Genomic DNA, 14,567 nt, shown 5'->3' on the forward strand with positions numbered 1-14,567 from the left:
CCTTGTGGGGCTGGGCGAGGAGGTGCTCCTTGTGGGGCTGGGCGAGGAGGTGCTCCTTGTGAGGCTGGGCGAGGAGGTGCTCCTTGTGGGGCTGGGCGAGGAGGTGCTCCTTGTGGGGCTGGGCGAGGAGGTGCTCCTTGTGAGGCTGGGCGAGGAGGTGCTCCTTGTGGGGCTGGGCGAGGAGGTGCTCCTTGTGGGGCTGGGCGAGGAGGTGCTCCTTGTGGGGCTGGGCGAGGAGGTGCTCCTTGTGGGGCTGGGCGAGGAGGTGCTCCTTGTGAGGCTGGGCGAGGAGGTGCTACTTGTGGGGCTGGGCGAGGAGGTGCTACTTGTGGGGCTGGGCGAGGAGGTGCTACTTGTGGGGCTGGGCGAGGAGGTGCTACTTGTGGGGCTGGGCGAGGAGGTGCTCCTTGTGAGGCTGGGCGAGGAGGTGCTCCTTGTGGGGCTGGGCGAGGAGGTGCTCCTTGTGGGGCTGGGCGAGGAGGTGCTACTTGTGGGGCTGGGCGAGGAGGTGCTCCTTGTGGGGCTGGGCGAGGAGGTGCTCCTTGTGGGACTGGGCGAGGAGGTGCTCCTTGTGAGGCTGGGCGAGGAGGTGCTACTTGTGGGGCTGGGCGAGGAGGTGCTCCTTGTGAGGCTGGGCGAGGAGGTGCTACTTGTGGGGCTGGGCGAGGAGGTGCTACTTGTGGGGCTGGGCGAGGAGGTGCTCTTTGTGGGGCTGGGCGAGGAGGTGTTCCTTGTGGGGCTGGGCGAGGAGGTGCTACTTGTGGGGCTGGGCGAGGACCAGGGTCTGCTTGTTGTGTCCGCGGTCATGCCAGCAGACGTCCAGCAGGGGGTACACGTTCCCCTGTACCTCCAGCTTGAAGCTGTAAAGGAAGCTGAGCTCATTCGGACTGTCGCTGTTATAGAAGGTCAGCGCTCTGCCCTCATAGTCCAGGAAGAGACCGACCCGGTGAGGGGGAGGAAGCACCGGCAGGACCACTCTGGGGGAAGAGAAGGCTTCGTAAACTCCGTCCTTCAGTCCGATCAACCACACTCCGCTCTCTGGACTCTTCCCCAGCTTGGCCTTACGATTGGTCGTTCCTTTGATCAAACCGAGACGCCATTTAGGTTTGTTAGCAACCTCCACCTGTACGTGAAGAAAGCAGAACCCTTGAGACACAGCTGTCGGAATCAAGCATGTGGCCCCCGAGCAGCCTTTACCTCCCAGTAGTGTTTCCCAGAGGAGAAGCCTCGGTTGGCCAGGACACAGTAGCTGTAACTGAAGCGCTCTGGGTTATCAGGAAGCCTCCGCAGCAGAGCGCCGCAGCCCACCCCCATGTCCCCGTGAAGCAGCTCCAACATCGGGTGAGCAGTCTGAGGATCCAGCTTCATCCGCTCTGGTGCTGGAGGAAGAGTAAAGGTAGAATAAGTAAGTCTAGGACCCTGGGAGGAGCGCTGGGCTTTAGTAACGGTCAGACCGAGAGCTGGGGGGAGGGGCCAGAGGGAACGCTGGGGGCGTGAGGAGGATCTTTTGAATTTGATCCCAGAATCTCTGAAAGTTTTGCTTGTGAGCCATGGAGCAACGTCAGACACACAGGAGTACCTGGCAGGACCTTCCTCTGCAGTCTCTTCCACACGGTGAGTTTAATGTCGTTGTGGTTGAAACCAGTTTGAAAGTTCAGAGAGCTGAAGATCCTCTCCTCCTTCTTCTGGAGCTCCTGAATCTCTCTGAACCTGAGGAAGAGCAACACAGACGTGTTTCATATCAGGAATGTTTCCTCACTAAAGCAGTTGATTGGGGACATGTTCATGTGTTGGTTTGTTACCTCGGAGCCATCGATCCGTACTTCTGTGAAAAGAAACGGAGAAAGACCTTATTTCAGATCAATGATCTCAAAACTGTTGATCATATTTCTTTGCACCAGTTTTAAAGCTCACATGTCAATGTTTACCCTGAACATCGTGGCAGCGTCACAGATATGAACAGGATTCACACGGCTTGTCATTCCATGTTGTGGAGCAATAACAGAGAGTAGGGGCATCGGGGTCAGTGGGTCTGCATACCGGACCCATCCAAGACCGTAAAATGCTGACAGTACCGCAGCGAAATACAGGCGTCCTCACACATACCGAGCGACCGCAGACGCAACGGGCCGACCGTACCGTGATGAAGCCCAGGTGACCCTCGTTGCTCAGGTCCTGCAGGGTGTTGTGGGCCTCCTGCAGCCGGGTCAGGTTCAGGTTTAACTGGTCAGTCTGGCTTTGAAGCGACGAGATGAGGACGGCAGTGGAGGTCTCCACCTGCTGCATGAAGCCCGCCTCCTCCACCTCCAGGCAGCGCCGCAGCTCGCCAAACTCCTTCCTCACCACCCACTTCAGCACGTCAGACTCATTCTGATTGGACGGAGAGCAGCGGGTCAGCACCGGCCGCATCCCGGTACGTATACTGCGGCCCCATAACCCCAGAGCACGGGGGCCTTCGGGCCCTCAGGTATGTGATGAGGGTCGACTCACAGTGATCCTGGATCTGTTGTACGCCATTTTACAAATCTGATCCTCCAGTTTACGTTTCTGATGCTGAAACTCTGTTATGAGACAGGAAATGTCTTCCTGGGAGAGAGAAGGGTCAAATCACAAAACAACCATGAAGCAGAGCCGTCCTCACACTGCAGGGTGGCAACAAGGTCACGACCTTCATGGGGCACAAGGTCACGACCTTCATGTGGCACAAGGTCACGACCTTCATGGGGCACAAGGTCACGACCTTCATGGGGCACAGCGCAGGACCATGTGGGACAAGGGAGGATAACAAGAGAAGACACAGATACACACACAGGACACACACACAGATACACAGATACACACACAGATACACACAGATACACACACAGGACACACACAGTACACACAGATACACACAGATACACACAGTACACACAGATACACACACAGGACACACACACAGATACACACAGTACACACACAGGACACACACAGTACACACAGATACACACAGTACACACAGATACACACACACAGGACACACACACAGATACACAGATACACACAGATACACACACAGGACACACACACAGATACACAGATACACACACAGATACACACAGATACACACACAGGACACACACACAGTACACACAGATACACACAGTACACACAGATACACACACAGGACACACACACAGATACACACAGATACACACAGATACACACAGATACACACACAGGACACACACACAGATACACAGATACACACAGATACACACACAGGACACACACACAGTACACACAGATACACACAGATACACACATTACACACAGATACACACACAGGACACACAGGACACACACACAGATACACATATACACACACAGATACACACACAGGACACACAGGACACACACACAGATACACAGATACACACACAGATACACACAGATACACACAGATACACACACAGGACACACACACAGTACACACAGATACACACAGATACACACAGTACACACACAGGACACACACACAGTACACACAGATACACACAGATACACACACAGGACACACAGGACACACACAGTACACACAGTACACACAGATACACACAGATACACACAGATACACACACAGGACACACACACAGTACACACAGATACACACAGTACACACAGATACACACACAGGACACACACACAGTACACACAGATACACACAGATACACACAGATACACACACAGATACACACAGTACACACAGATACACACACACACAGTACACAGATACACACACAGATACACACACAGTACACACAGATACACACACACACAGTACACGTGTGTTTACAGGGGTGTGAGAACAATGTTGTTTCTCTTTTAGCACAATTTAATATCTCCATTAAAAACAGTAACATCGTATTCCATTCCACGTGGACTAAAGTTAGACCAGGAGTCCTCTGTTGTCGTGAGACCTGGACTAAAGTTAGACCAGGAGTCCTCTGTTGTCGTGAGACCTGGACTAAAGTTAGACCAGGAGTCTTCTGTTGTCGTGAGACCTGGACTAAAGTTAGACCAGGAGTCCTCTGTTGTCATGAGATCTGGTCTAAAGTTAGACCAGGAGTCCTCTGTTGTCGTGAGACCTGGACTAAAGTTAGACCAGGAGTCCTCTGTTGTCGTGAGACCTGGACTAAAGTTAGACCAGGAGTCCTCTGTTGTCGTGAGACCTGGACTAAAGTTAGACCAGGAGTCTTCTGTTGTCGTGAGACCTGGACTAAAGTTAGACCAGGAGTCTTCTGTTGTCGTGAGACCTTGACTAAAGTTAGACCAGGAGTCCTCTGTTGTCGTGAGACCTGGACTAAAGTTAGACCAGGAGTCCTCTGTTGTCGTGAGACCTGGACTAAAGTTAGACCAGGAGTCCTCTGTTGTCGTGAGACCTGGACTAAAGTTAGACCAGGAGTCTTCTGTTGTCGTGAGACCTGGACTAAAGTTAGACCAGGAGTCCTCTGTTGTCATGAGATCTGGTCTAAAGTTAGACCAGGAGTCCTCTGTTGTCGTGAGACCTGGACTAAAGTTAGACCAGGAGTCCTCTGTTGTCGTGAGACCTGGACTAAAGTTAGACCAGGAGTCTTCTGTTGTCGTGAGACCTGGACTAAAGTTAGACCAGGAGTCCTCTGTTGTCATGAGACCTGGTCTAAAGTTATACCAGGAGTCCTCTGTTGTCGTGAGACCTGGACTTAAGTTAGTCCTCTGTTGTCGTGAGACCTTGACTAAAGTTAGACCAGGAGTCCTCTGTTGTCGTGAGACCTGGACTAAAGTTAGACCAGGAGTCTTCTGTTGTCGTGAGACCTGGACGAATGTTAGTCCTCTGTTGTCGTGAGACCTTGACTAAAGTTAGACCAGGAGTCCTCTGTTGTCGTGAGACCTGGACTAAAGTTAGACCAGGAGTCCTCTGTTGTCGTGAGACCTGGACTAAAGTTAGACCAGGAGTCCTCTGTTATATTGAGACCTGGACTAAAGTTAGACCAGGAGTCCTCTGGTATATTGTGACCTGGACTAAAGTTAGACCAGGAGTCCTCTGGTATATTGAAACCTGGACTAAAGTTAGACCAGGAGTCCTCTGTCGTGAGACCTGGACTAAAGTTAGACCAGGAGTCCTCTGTTGTCATGAGACCTGGACTAAAGTTAGACCAGGAGTCTTCTGTTGTCATGAGACCTGGACTAAAGTTAGATCAGGAGTCCTCTGTTGTCATGAGACCTGGACTAAAGTTAGACCAGGAGTCCTCTGTTGTCGTGAGACCTGGACTAAAGTTAGACCAGGAGTCCTCTGTTGTCGTGAGACCTGGACTAAAGTTAGCCCAGGAGTCTTCTGTTGTCATGAGACCTGGACTAAAGTTAGACCAGGAGTCCTCTGTTGTCGTGAGACCTGGACTAAAGTTAGACCAGGAGTCCTCTGTTGTCATGAGACCTGGTCTAAAGTTATACCAGGAGTCCTCTGTTGTCATGAGACCTGGTCTAAAGTTATACCAGGAGTCTTCTGTTGTCATGAGACCTGGACTAAAGTTAGACCAGGAGTCCTCTGTTGTCGTGAGACCTGGACTAAAGTTAGACCAGGAGTCCTCTGTTGTCATGAGACCTGGTCTAAAGTTATACCAGGAGTCCTCTGTTGTCGTGAGACCTGGACTAAAGTTAGTCCTCTGTTGTCGTGAGACCTTGACTAAAGTTAGACCAGGAGTCCTCTGTTGTCGTGACACCTGGACTAAAGTTAGACCAGGAGTCCTCTGTTGTCATGAGACCTGGTCTAAAGTTATACCAGGAGTCCTCTGTTGTCGTGAGACCTGGACTAAAGTTAGTCCTCTGTTGTCGTGAGACCTTGACTAAAGTTAGACCAGGAGTCCTCTGTTGTCGTGACACCTGGACTAAAGTTAGCCCAGGAGTCTTCTGTTGTCATGAGACCTGGACTAAAGTTAGACCAGGAGTCCTCTGTTGTCGTGAGACCTGGACTAAAGTTAGACCAGGAGTCCTCTGTTGTCATGAGACCTGGTCTAAAGTTATACCAGGAGTCCTCTGTTGTCATGAGACCTGGTCTAAAGTTATACCAGGAGTCTTCTGTTGTCATGAGACCTGGACTAAAGTTAGACCAGGAGTCCTCTGTTGTCGTGAGACCTGGACTAAAGTTAGACCAGGAGTCCTCTGTTGTCATGAGACCTGGTCTAAAGTTATACCAGGAGTCCTCTGTTGTCGTGAGACCTGGACTAAAGTTAGTCCTCTGTTGTCGTGAGACCTTGACTAAAGTTAGACCAGGAGTCCTCTGTTGTCGTGACACCTGGACTAAAGTTAGACCAGGAGTCCTCTGTTGTCATGAGACCTGGTCTAAAGTTATACCAGGAGTCCTCTGTTGTCGTGAGACCTGGACTAAAGTTAGTCCTCTGTTGTCGTGAGACCTTGACTAAAGTTAGACCAGGAGTCCTCTGTTGTCGTGACACCTGGACTAAAGTTAGACCAGGAGTCTTCTGTTGTCGTGAGACCTGGACGAATGTTAGACCAGGAGTCTTCTGTTGTCGTGAGACCTTGACTAAAGTTAGACCAGGAGTCCTCTGTTGTCGTGACACCTGGACTAAAGTTAGACCAGGAGTCCTCTGTTGTCGTGAGACCTGGACTAAAGTTAGACCAGGAGTCCTCTGTTGTCGTGAGACCTGGACTAAAGTTAGACCAGGAGTCTTCTGTTGTCGTGAGACCTGGACTAAAGTTAGACCAGGAGTCCTCTGTTGTCATGAGACCTGGTCTAAAGTTAGACCAGGAGTCCTCTGTTGTCGTGAGACCTGGACTAAAGTTAGACCAGGAGTCCTCTGTTGTCGTGAGACCTGGACTAAAGTTAGACCAGGAGTCTTCTGTTGTCGTGAGACCTTGACTAAAGTTAGACCAGGAGTCCTCTGTTGTCATGAGACCTGGACTAAAGTTAGACCAGGAGTCTTCTGTTGTCATGAGACCTGGACTAAAGTTAGATCAGGAGTCCTCTGTTGTCATGAGACCTGGACTAAAGTTAGACCAGGAGTCCTCTGTTGTCGTGAGACCTGGACTAAAGTTAGACCAGGAGTCCTCTGTTGTCGTGAGACCTGGACTAAAGTTAGACCAGGAGTCCTCTGTTATATTGAGACCTGGACTAAAGTTAGACCAGGAGTCCTCTGTTGTCGTGAGACCTGGACTAAAGTTAGACCAGGAGTCCTCTGGTATATTGAAACCTGGACTAAAGTTAGACCAGGAGTCCTCTGTCGTGAGACCTGGACTAAAGTTAGACCAGGAGTCCTCTGTTGTCATGAGACCTGGACTAAAGTTAGACCAGGAGTCTTCTGTTGTCATGAGACCTGGACTAAAGTTAGATCAGGAGTCCTCTGTTGTCATGAGACCTGGACTAAAGTTAGACCAGGAGTCCTCTGTTGTCGTGAGACCTGGACTAAAGTTAGACCAGGAGTCCTCTGTTGTCGTGAGACCTGGACTAAAGTTAGACCAGGAGTCCTCTGTTGTCATGAAACCTGGACTAAAGTTAGCCCAGGAGTCTTCTGTTGTCATGAGACCTGGACTAAAGTTAGACCAGGAGTCCTCTGTTGTCGTGAGACCTGGACTAAAGTTAGACCAGGAGTCCTCTGTTGTCATGAGACCTGGTCTAAAGTTATACCAGGAGTCCTCTGTTGTCGTGAGACCTGGACTAAAGTTAGTCCTCTGTTGTCGTGAGACCTTGACTAAAGTTAGACCAGGAGTCCTCTGTTGTCGTGACACCTGGACTAAAGTTAGACCAGGAGTCTTCTGTTGTCGTGAGACCTGGACGAATGTTAGACCAGGAGTCCTCTGTTGTCGTGACACCTGGACTAAAGTTAGACCAGGAGTCCTCTGTTGTCATGAGACCTGGACTAAAGTTAGACCAGGAGTCCTCTGTTGTCGTGAGACCTGGACTAAAGTTAGACCAGGAGTCCTCTGTTGTCATGAGACCTGGACTAAAGTTAGACCAGGAGTCCTCTGTTGTCGTGACACCTGGACTAAAGTTAGACCAGGAGTCCTCTGTTGTCATGAGACCTGGACTAAAGTTAGACCAGGAGTCTTCTGTTGTCGTGAGACCTGGACTAATGTTAGACCAGGAGTCCTCTGTTGTCGTGAGACCTGGACTAAAGTTAGACCAGGAGTCTTCTGTTGTCGTGAGACCTGGACTAAAGTTAGACCAGGAGTCCTCTGTTGTCGTGAGACCTGGACTAAAGTTAGACCAGGAGTCCTCTGTTGTCGTGAGACCTGGACTAAAGTTAGACCAGGAGTCCTCTGTTATATTGAGACCTGGACTAAAGTTAGACCAGGAGTCCTCTGGTATATTGAGACCTGGACTAAAGTTAGACCAGGAGTCCTCTGGTATATTGAAACCTGGACTAAAGTTAGACCAGGAGTCCTCTGTCGTGAGACCTGGACTAAAGTTAGACCAGGAGTCCTCTGTTGTCATGAGACCTGGACTAAAGTTAGACCAGGAGTCCTCTGTTGTCATGAGACCTGGACTAAAGTTAGACCAGGAGTCTTCTGTTGTCATGAGACCTTGACTAAAGTTAGACCAGGAGTCCTCTGTTGTCATGAGACCTGGACTAAAGTTAGACCAGGAGTCTTCTGTTGTCATGAGACCTGGACTAAAGTTAGATCAGGAGTCCTCTGTTGTCATGAGACCTGGACTAAAGTTAGACCAGGAGTCCTCTGTTGTCGTGAGACCTGGAATAAAGTTAGACCAGGAGTCCTCTGTTGTCATGAAACCTGGACTAAAGTTAGCCCAGGAGTCTTCTGTTGTCATGAGACCTGGACTAAAGTTAGACCAGGAGTCCTCTGTTGTTGTGAGACCTGGACTAAAGTTAGACCAGGAGTCCTCTGTTGTCATGAGACCTGGTCTAAAGTTATACCAGGAGTCCTCTGTTGTCGTGAGACCTGGACTAAAGTTAGTCCTCTGTTGTCGTGAGACCTTGACTAAAGTTAGACCAGGAGTCCTCTGTTGTCGTGACACCTGGACTAAAGTTAGACCAGGAGTCCTCTGTTGTCATGAGACCTGGTCTAAAGTTATACCAGGAGTCCTCTGTTGTCGTGAGACCTGGACTAAAGTTAGTCCTCTGTTGTCGTGAGACCTTGACTAAAGTTAGACCAGGAGTCCTCTGTTGTCGTGACACCTGGACTAAAGTTAGACCAGGAGTCTTCTGTTGTCGTGAGACCTGGACGAATGTTAGACCAGGAGTCCTCTGTTGTCATGAGACCTGGACAAAAGTTAGACCAGGAGTCCTCTGTTGTCGTGACACCTGGACTAAAGTTAGACCAGGAGTCCTCTGTTGTCGTGAGACCTGGACTAAAGTTAGACCAGGAGTCTTCTGTTGTCGTGAGACCTGGACTAATGTTAGACCAGGAGTCCTCTGTTGTCGTGACACCTGGACTAAAGTTAGACCAGGAGTCCTCTGTTGTCGTGACACCTGGACTAAAGTTAGACCAGGAGTCTTCTGTTGTCGTGAGACCTGGACTAATGTTAGACCAGGAGTCCTCTGTTGTCGTGAGACCTGGACGAATGTTAGACCAGGAGTCCTCTGTTGTCGTGAGACCTGGACTAAAGTTAGTCCTCTGTTGGAGTGAGTGGGCTGACAGGATGAAGGCCTGAACTCAATCCACTGAATGGAGCCTCATCTCCTCAGTGGTTCTCCTCAGATAGCTGTCTACCTGTGAAGGCCTGAGTACCAGGCGCCGCTGAAGGTCACCAGGTACAGGTCAATGTTCAAGAACATTAGCCTTATTGTTGTGAGACTGAAAATAGGTGATATTTGCTTTGTGTTGAACATGAAGTCATTTAATCTCCCTGTTTGATGACATGTGAGCTAATGGCTGCTTATCTGCACTGGGTCAACACACAGCTGCTCTCAGCCAATGAGATCAAAGCACTCTTCAACCTGAGGAGATTATTATGAGAGCAATGTTTGTGTCTGGACCCCTAAGAGCAGAAACAGACGTGTGTAAACATCACGACACATTCAAATGTCGTTGTGTAATGAGCCCAGATATTTGTTTCTAACAGGTGTGAGTTAGTGCTAACGGGTGTCATGTAGTGCTAACGGATGTGAGTTAGTGCTAACAGGTGTCATGTAGTGCTAACAGGTGTGAGTTAGTGCTAACATGTGTCATGTAGTGCTAACGGGTGTCATGTAGTGCTAACGGGTGTGAGTTAGTGCTAACGGGTGTAATGTAGTGCTAACAGGTGTAATGTAGTGCTAACGGGTGTAATGTAGTGCTAACGGGTGTGAGTTAGTGCTAACAGGTGTAATGTAGTGCTAACGGGTGTGAGTTAGTGCTAACGGGTGTAATGTAGTGCTAACGGGTGTGAGTTAGTGCTAACAGGTGTAATGTAGTGCTAACGGGTGTGAGTTAGTGCTAACAGGTGTAATGTAGTGCTAACGGGTGTGAGTTAGTGGTAACAGGTGTAATGTAGTGCTAACAGGTGTAATGTAGTGCTAACGGGTGTAATGTAGTGCTAATGGGTGTCATGTAGTGCTAACAGGTGTAATGTAGTGCTAACAGGTGTAATGTAGTGCTAACGGGTGTAATGTAGTGCTAATGGGTGTCATGTAGTGCTAACAGGTGTAATGTAGTGCTAACAGGTGTAATGTAGTGCTAACGGGTGTAATGTAGTGCTAATGGGTGTCATGTAGTGCTAACAGGTGTAATGTAGTGCTAACAGGTGTAATGTAGTGCTAACGGGTGTAATGTAGTGCTAATGGGTGTCATGTAGTGCTAACAGGTGTAATGTAGTGCTAACAGGTGTAATGTAGTGCTAACGGGTGTAATGTAGTGCTAATGGGTGTCATGTAGTGCTAACAGGTGTAATGTAGTGCTAACAGGTGTAATGTAGTGCTAACGGGTGTGAGTTAGTGCTAACAGGTGTAATGTAGTGCTAACGGGTGTGAGTTAGTGCTAACAGGTGTAATGTAGTGCTAACGGGTGTAATGTAGTGCTAATGGGTGTCATGTAGTGCTAACAGGTGTAATGTAGTGCTAACGGGTGTGAGTTAGTGCTATCGGGTGTAATGTAGTGCTAACGGGTGTAATGTAGTGCTAACGGGTGTGACGTAGCTTTGACAGGTGTGACCTTGGCGTCTGTACCTTCATGCGGCTGTAGACGGCGCTCACAGGTGTGACCTTGTGTCCGCGGTGCGCCCCGATGCTCCCACACAGGCCACAGATCACCGCCTGCTCGTCCTCGCAGTAAAGGCTGAGCGGGTCGTGGTGCTGAGGACACGACTCCACCTGAGCTCCTGACACACGCACCTGCTGCCACCGGAACACACCTCTGTGACAACAGGAACTTCTCAAACATGTTGATACAGAACTAGATCAAGACCTGTTGAAGCTTTTCAAAGCGTTCAGCATTCCCAGGTACGTGTCCTACCTGCAGAGCGTCGATGATTCGAGCCAAGCTGACGTTGGGAGGAGGACTGTCTCCGTCCACCGCACAGCGGCACACGGGACACTGCAGCTGGCCCCGCAGGTCCATCGTCATGGAGCGCACACAACACCTGGACAGGTGAGGACAATCAGAGGGGTCAGGACAGGTGAGGACAATCAGAGGGGTCAGGTGTGTTCTCGATCCATACCTGCAGTAGGAGTGTCCACACTGTAACATTAGTGGTTCAGTGAAGACGTCAAGACAGACGGGACACCTGAGCTGATCCTCCAGGCTCTGACGGCGCTCCATGTCCTCACCGATCCCCAATAGGGCTAGAACCCTCAGGAACCCGAGGACCAGCAGCACCAGGTCCAGAACCACCAGAACCACAGAGACCACCAGGGACACCGCTCCAACACGAGGCCCTGGCTCTAATGTGTGTTCCTGCAGCCGAGTGCATCTTTATGAAGACTGTTTGTTCTTCTGTGATGTGATTGGTTGGACGGACTCAGTGGGCAGACCCAGAAGAGGACCTTTTTTGCATCATTACATAACGATAATAGTAATGATAATAATACTAATATTACTACTAACAATGATAATGATAATAATAATAATAACAATAATTACGATACCAACAACAGAAACAACAACAATAATAATATGACTGATAATTATCATAATTGTAATAATAATAATAATAATAATAATGATAATAATAATCATGCTATATGATAATAGTTGTTCAAGCGTTGGGCAGTTTGAACAGCTTCTGATAATCTACTTTTATCTGACACCTAGAAGTGACCTCCAACACGTCTCCATGGTAACAGACCAAAACAGGGACAAGTTTCCATCATGCTGATGAAACCAGTTCAAACCAGACCAGTGGAACCAATCACAGCTCAGAACCAGTTACTGGAACCAATCACAGCTCAGAACCAGTTACTGGAACCAATCACAGCTCAGGACCAGTTACTGGAACCAATCACAGTGCAGGCTGTCTCTCTGGAACTAGAGAGACAGCTCGTGGCTGATCCACTTAGAACATTGATAACAATTGTCTTCAAATGTTTTGAGCTGATTTAATTGTTCAACTACTTTTCGGAATAGAGACACAATGCTGACTTGTGAGTGGAGATGTTTCCTCTGTAGTCTGTGACACAAACATGGAGTATTTATACACACTGTGTGGTATTAATACTGTGTTCTGTGCTTATACGCGCAGGATTGTTTATTTGCATCTGCATGTTTCGAAATTCCGATTGTGACATCATTATAAAATAACCCACAGTATGATTAATTTGTTCTCATCAAACCCGCCATGCACTCAGGAACAATCAGCATATGGAATGATGATAAATTATATATCCATAACTAAAGTGATTGAGGGAATTAACAGATCAAGAAAAACATTTTATAAACAATAAATGAACATTGTTTGTGGTCTTTTTGTGGTTCAGACCTACAATAAATATACATTTGAGATGTTGGCTGAAAACAAATCTAATATCTAATCTAATATTGTCCTCTGAAACTCCTGTGATCAGTCTGATTAGCTGTCCAATCAAATAACTGACGAACACTAAGGGGGCGTGTCCAATACAATCACTGATGAACACTAAGGGGGCGTGTCCAATACAATAACTGATGAATGCTTAGGGGGCGTGTCAAATACAATAACTGATAAACGCTAAGGGGGCGTGTTCAAGCATTAAAACACCTCCACCTCCTCATAACAGACTGTGTCAACAAGAGGAACATGGAAGAAAAGAAGGTCGCTTGGTGACGTCATGATTCCTCTCTAGTTGTCATGGTGACGTCATGATTCCTCTCTAGTTGTCATGGTGACGTAATGACTCCTCTCTAGTTGTCATGGTGACGTCATGACTCCTCTCTAGTTGTCATGGTGACGTAATGACTCCTCTCTTGTTGTCATGGTGACGTAATGACTCCTCTCTAGTTGTCATGGTGACGTAATGACTCCTCTAGTTGTCATGGTGACGTAATGACTCCTCTCTAGTTGTCATGGTGACGTAATGACTCCTCTCTAGTTGTCATGGTGACGTCATGACTCCTCTCTAGTTGTCATGGTGACGTAATGACTCCTCTCTAGTTGTCATGGTGACATCATGATTCCTCTAGTTGTCATGGTGACGTAATGACTCCTCTCTAGTTGTCATGGTGACATCATGATTCCTCTCTAGTTGTCATGGTGACGTAATGACTCCTCTCTTGTTGTCATGGTGACGTAATGACTCCTCTCTAGTTGTCATGGTGACGTAATGACTCCTCTAGTTGTCATGGTGACGTAATGACTCCTCTCTAGTTGTCATGGTGACGTAATGACTCCTCTCTAGTTGTCATGGTGACAATGACTCCTCTCTAGTTGTCATGGTGACGTAATCATTCCTCTAGTTGTCATGGTGACGTAATGATTCTTCTCTTGTTGTCATGGTGACGTAATCATTCCTCTAGTTGTCATGGTGATGTAATGATTCCTCTCGTCATGGTGACGTAATGATATCCTCACCGATCCCCAATAGGACAAGAACCCTCAGCAACCCGAGGACCAGCAGCACCGGGTCCAGAACCACCAGAACCTCAGAGACCACCAGAACCTAGTTGTCATGGTGACGTAATGATTCCTCTCTAGTTGTCATGGTGACGTCATGACTCCTCTCTAGTTGTCATGGTGACGTAATGACTCCTCTCTAGTTGTCATGGTGACATCATGATTCCTCTCTAGTTGTCATGTTGACGTAATGACTCCTCTCTAGTTGTCATGGTGACGTAATGACTCCTCTCTAGTTGTCATGGTGACGTAATGACTCCTCTAGTTGTCATGGTGACGTAATCATTCCTCTCTAGTTGTCATGGTGACGTAATGACTCCTCTCTAGTTGTCATGGTGACATCATGATTCCTCTCTAGTTGTCATGGTGACGTAATGACTCCTCTCTAGTTGTCATGGTGACGTAATGACTCCTCTCTAGTTGTCATGGTGACGTAATGACTCCTCTAGTTGTCATGGTGACGTAATCATTCCTCTCTCGTTGTCATGGTGGCGTAATGATTCCTCTCTAGTTGTCATGGTGACGTAATCATTCCTCTCTAGTTGTCATGGTGACGTAATGATTCCTCTCT

The 14,567-nt window shown here is 48.4% G+C and overlaps 3 protein-coding genes across 10 annotated transcripts; 1 reads left to right on the top strand and 2 right to left on the bottom strand.

Annotated features, from left to right (window-relative positions):
- Positions 1-176: 176 nt before the first annotated feature.
- On the bottom strand, positions 177-11,852 carry LOC130202439 (E3 ubiquitin-protein ligase TRIM50-like). 3 transcript variants are annotated; one of them, XM_056427979.1, is made up of 10 exons: positions 11,630-11,852; positions 11,425-11,551; positions 11,139-11,306; positions 2,491-2,586; positions 2,140-2,370; positions 1,803-1,825; positions 1,580-1,710; positions 1,198-1,379; positions 1,066-1,123; positions 814-977 (listed from the first exon to the last, which is right to left on the bottom strand). In XM_056427979.1, the coding sequence occupies exons 1-10, from the start codon at positions 11,728-11,730 to the stop codon at positions 907-909; spliced, it is 1,188 nt and encodes a 395-aa protein (XP_056283954.1). In that variant the 5' UTR covers positions 11,731-11,852; the 3' UTR covers positions 814-906. The 3 variants fall into 3 exon arrangements, with proteins under 3 accessions (XP_056283953.1, XP_056283951.1, XP_056283954.1); XM_056427978.1 differs by having other exon boundaries at positions 177-1,123; positions 11,139-11,303; XM_056427976.1 differs by having other exon boundaries at positions 178-1,123; positions 11,630-11,851.
- LOC130202441 (histidine-rich glycoprotein-like) lies at positions 2,526-4,167 on the top strand. Of its 6 annotated transcripts, XM_056427986.1 has the most exons (4): positions 2,526-3,144; positions 3,180-3,276; positions 3,434-3,496; positions 3,601-4,163. In XM_056427986.1, exons 1-4 carry the CDS (start codon positions 2,551-2,553, stop codon positions 3,843-3,845), a joined length of 999 nt encoding a protein of 332 aa, XP_056283961.1. In that variant the 5' UTR covers positions 2,526-2,550; the 3' UTR covers positions 3,846-4,163. The 6 variants fall into 6 exon arrangements, with proteins under 6 accessions (XP_056283961.1, XP_056283956.1, XP_056283958.1 ...); XM_056427981.1 differs by having other exon boundaries at positions 3,180-3,520; positions 3,601-4,164; XM_056427983.1 differs by having other exon boundaries at positions 3,180-3,496; positions 3,601-4,164.
- Positions 5,420-11,129, bottom strand: LOC130202443 (uncharacterized). Its single transcript, XM_056427988.1, has 3 exons — positions 7,518-11,129; positions 5,983-6,596; positions 5,420-5,898 (listed from the first exon to the last, which is right to left on the bottom strand). The coding sequence occupies exon 1, from the start codon at positions 8,633-8,635 to the stop codon at positions 7,697-7,699; it is 939 nt and encodes a 312-aa protein (XP_056283963.1). The 5' UTR covers positions 8,636-11,129; the 3' UTR covers positions 5,420-5,898; positions 5,983-6,596; positions 7,518-7,696.
- Positions 11,853-14,567: the final 2,715 nt, after the last annotated feature.

The sequence above is a fragment of the Pseudoliparis swirei genome, chromosome 12, assembly GCF_029220125.1.
Source record: "Pseudoliparis swirei isolate HS2019 ecotype Mariana Trench chromosome 12, NWPU_hadal_v1, whole genome shotgun sequence".
Lineage (NCBI taxonomy): Eukaryota > Metazoa > Chordata > Actinopteri > Perciformes > Liparidae > Pseudoliparis > Pseudoliparis swirei.

What these genes read in the sequence shown, in the direction of transcription:
- LOC130202441 (XM_056427981.1), top strand. Translation starts at nt 2,551, where the DNA reads ATGCTGAAACTCTGTTATGAGACAGGAAATGTCTTCCTGGGAGAGAGA. An exon ending in AGTACACACAGATACACACA is followed by an intron (nt 3,145 to 3,179) that starts GTACACACAGAT and finishes ACACACACACAG; the next exon opens with ATACACACAGATACACACAG. An exon ending in ACACACAGGACACACACACA is followed by an intron (nt 3,521 to 3,600) that starts GTACACACAGAT and finishes AGATACACACAG; the next exon opens with ATACACACAGATACACACAC.
- LOC130202443 (XM_056427988.1), bottom strand. Translation starts at nt 8,635, where the DNA reads ATGACAACAGAAGACTCCTGGTCTAACTTTAGTCCAGGTCTCATGACA.
- LOC130202439 (XM_056427976.1), bottom strand. Translation starts at nt 11,730, where the DNA reads ATGGAGCGCCGTCAGAGCCTGGAGGATCAGCTCAGGTGTCCCGTCTGT. An exon ending in GTCACCTGGGCTTCATCACG is followed by an intron (nt 1,826 to 2,139) that starts GTACGGTCGGCC and finishes TTCTTTTCACAG; the next exon opens with AAGTACGGATCGATGGCTCC. An exon ending in CTGGGAAACACTACTGGGAG is followed by an intron (nt 1,124 to 1,197) that starts GTAAAGGCTGCT and finishes CTTCACGTACAG; the next exon opens with GTGGAGGTTGCTAACAAACC.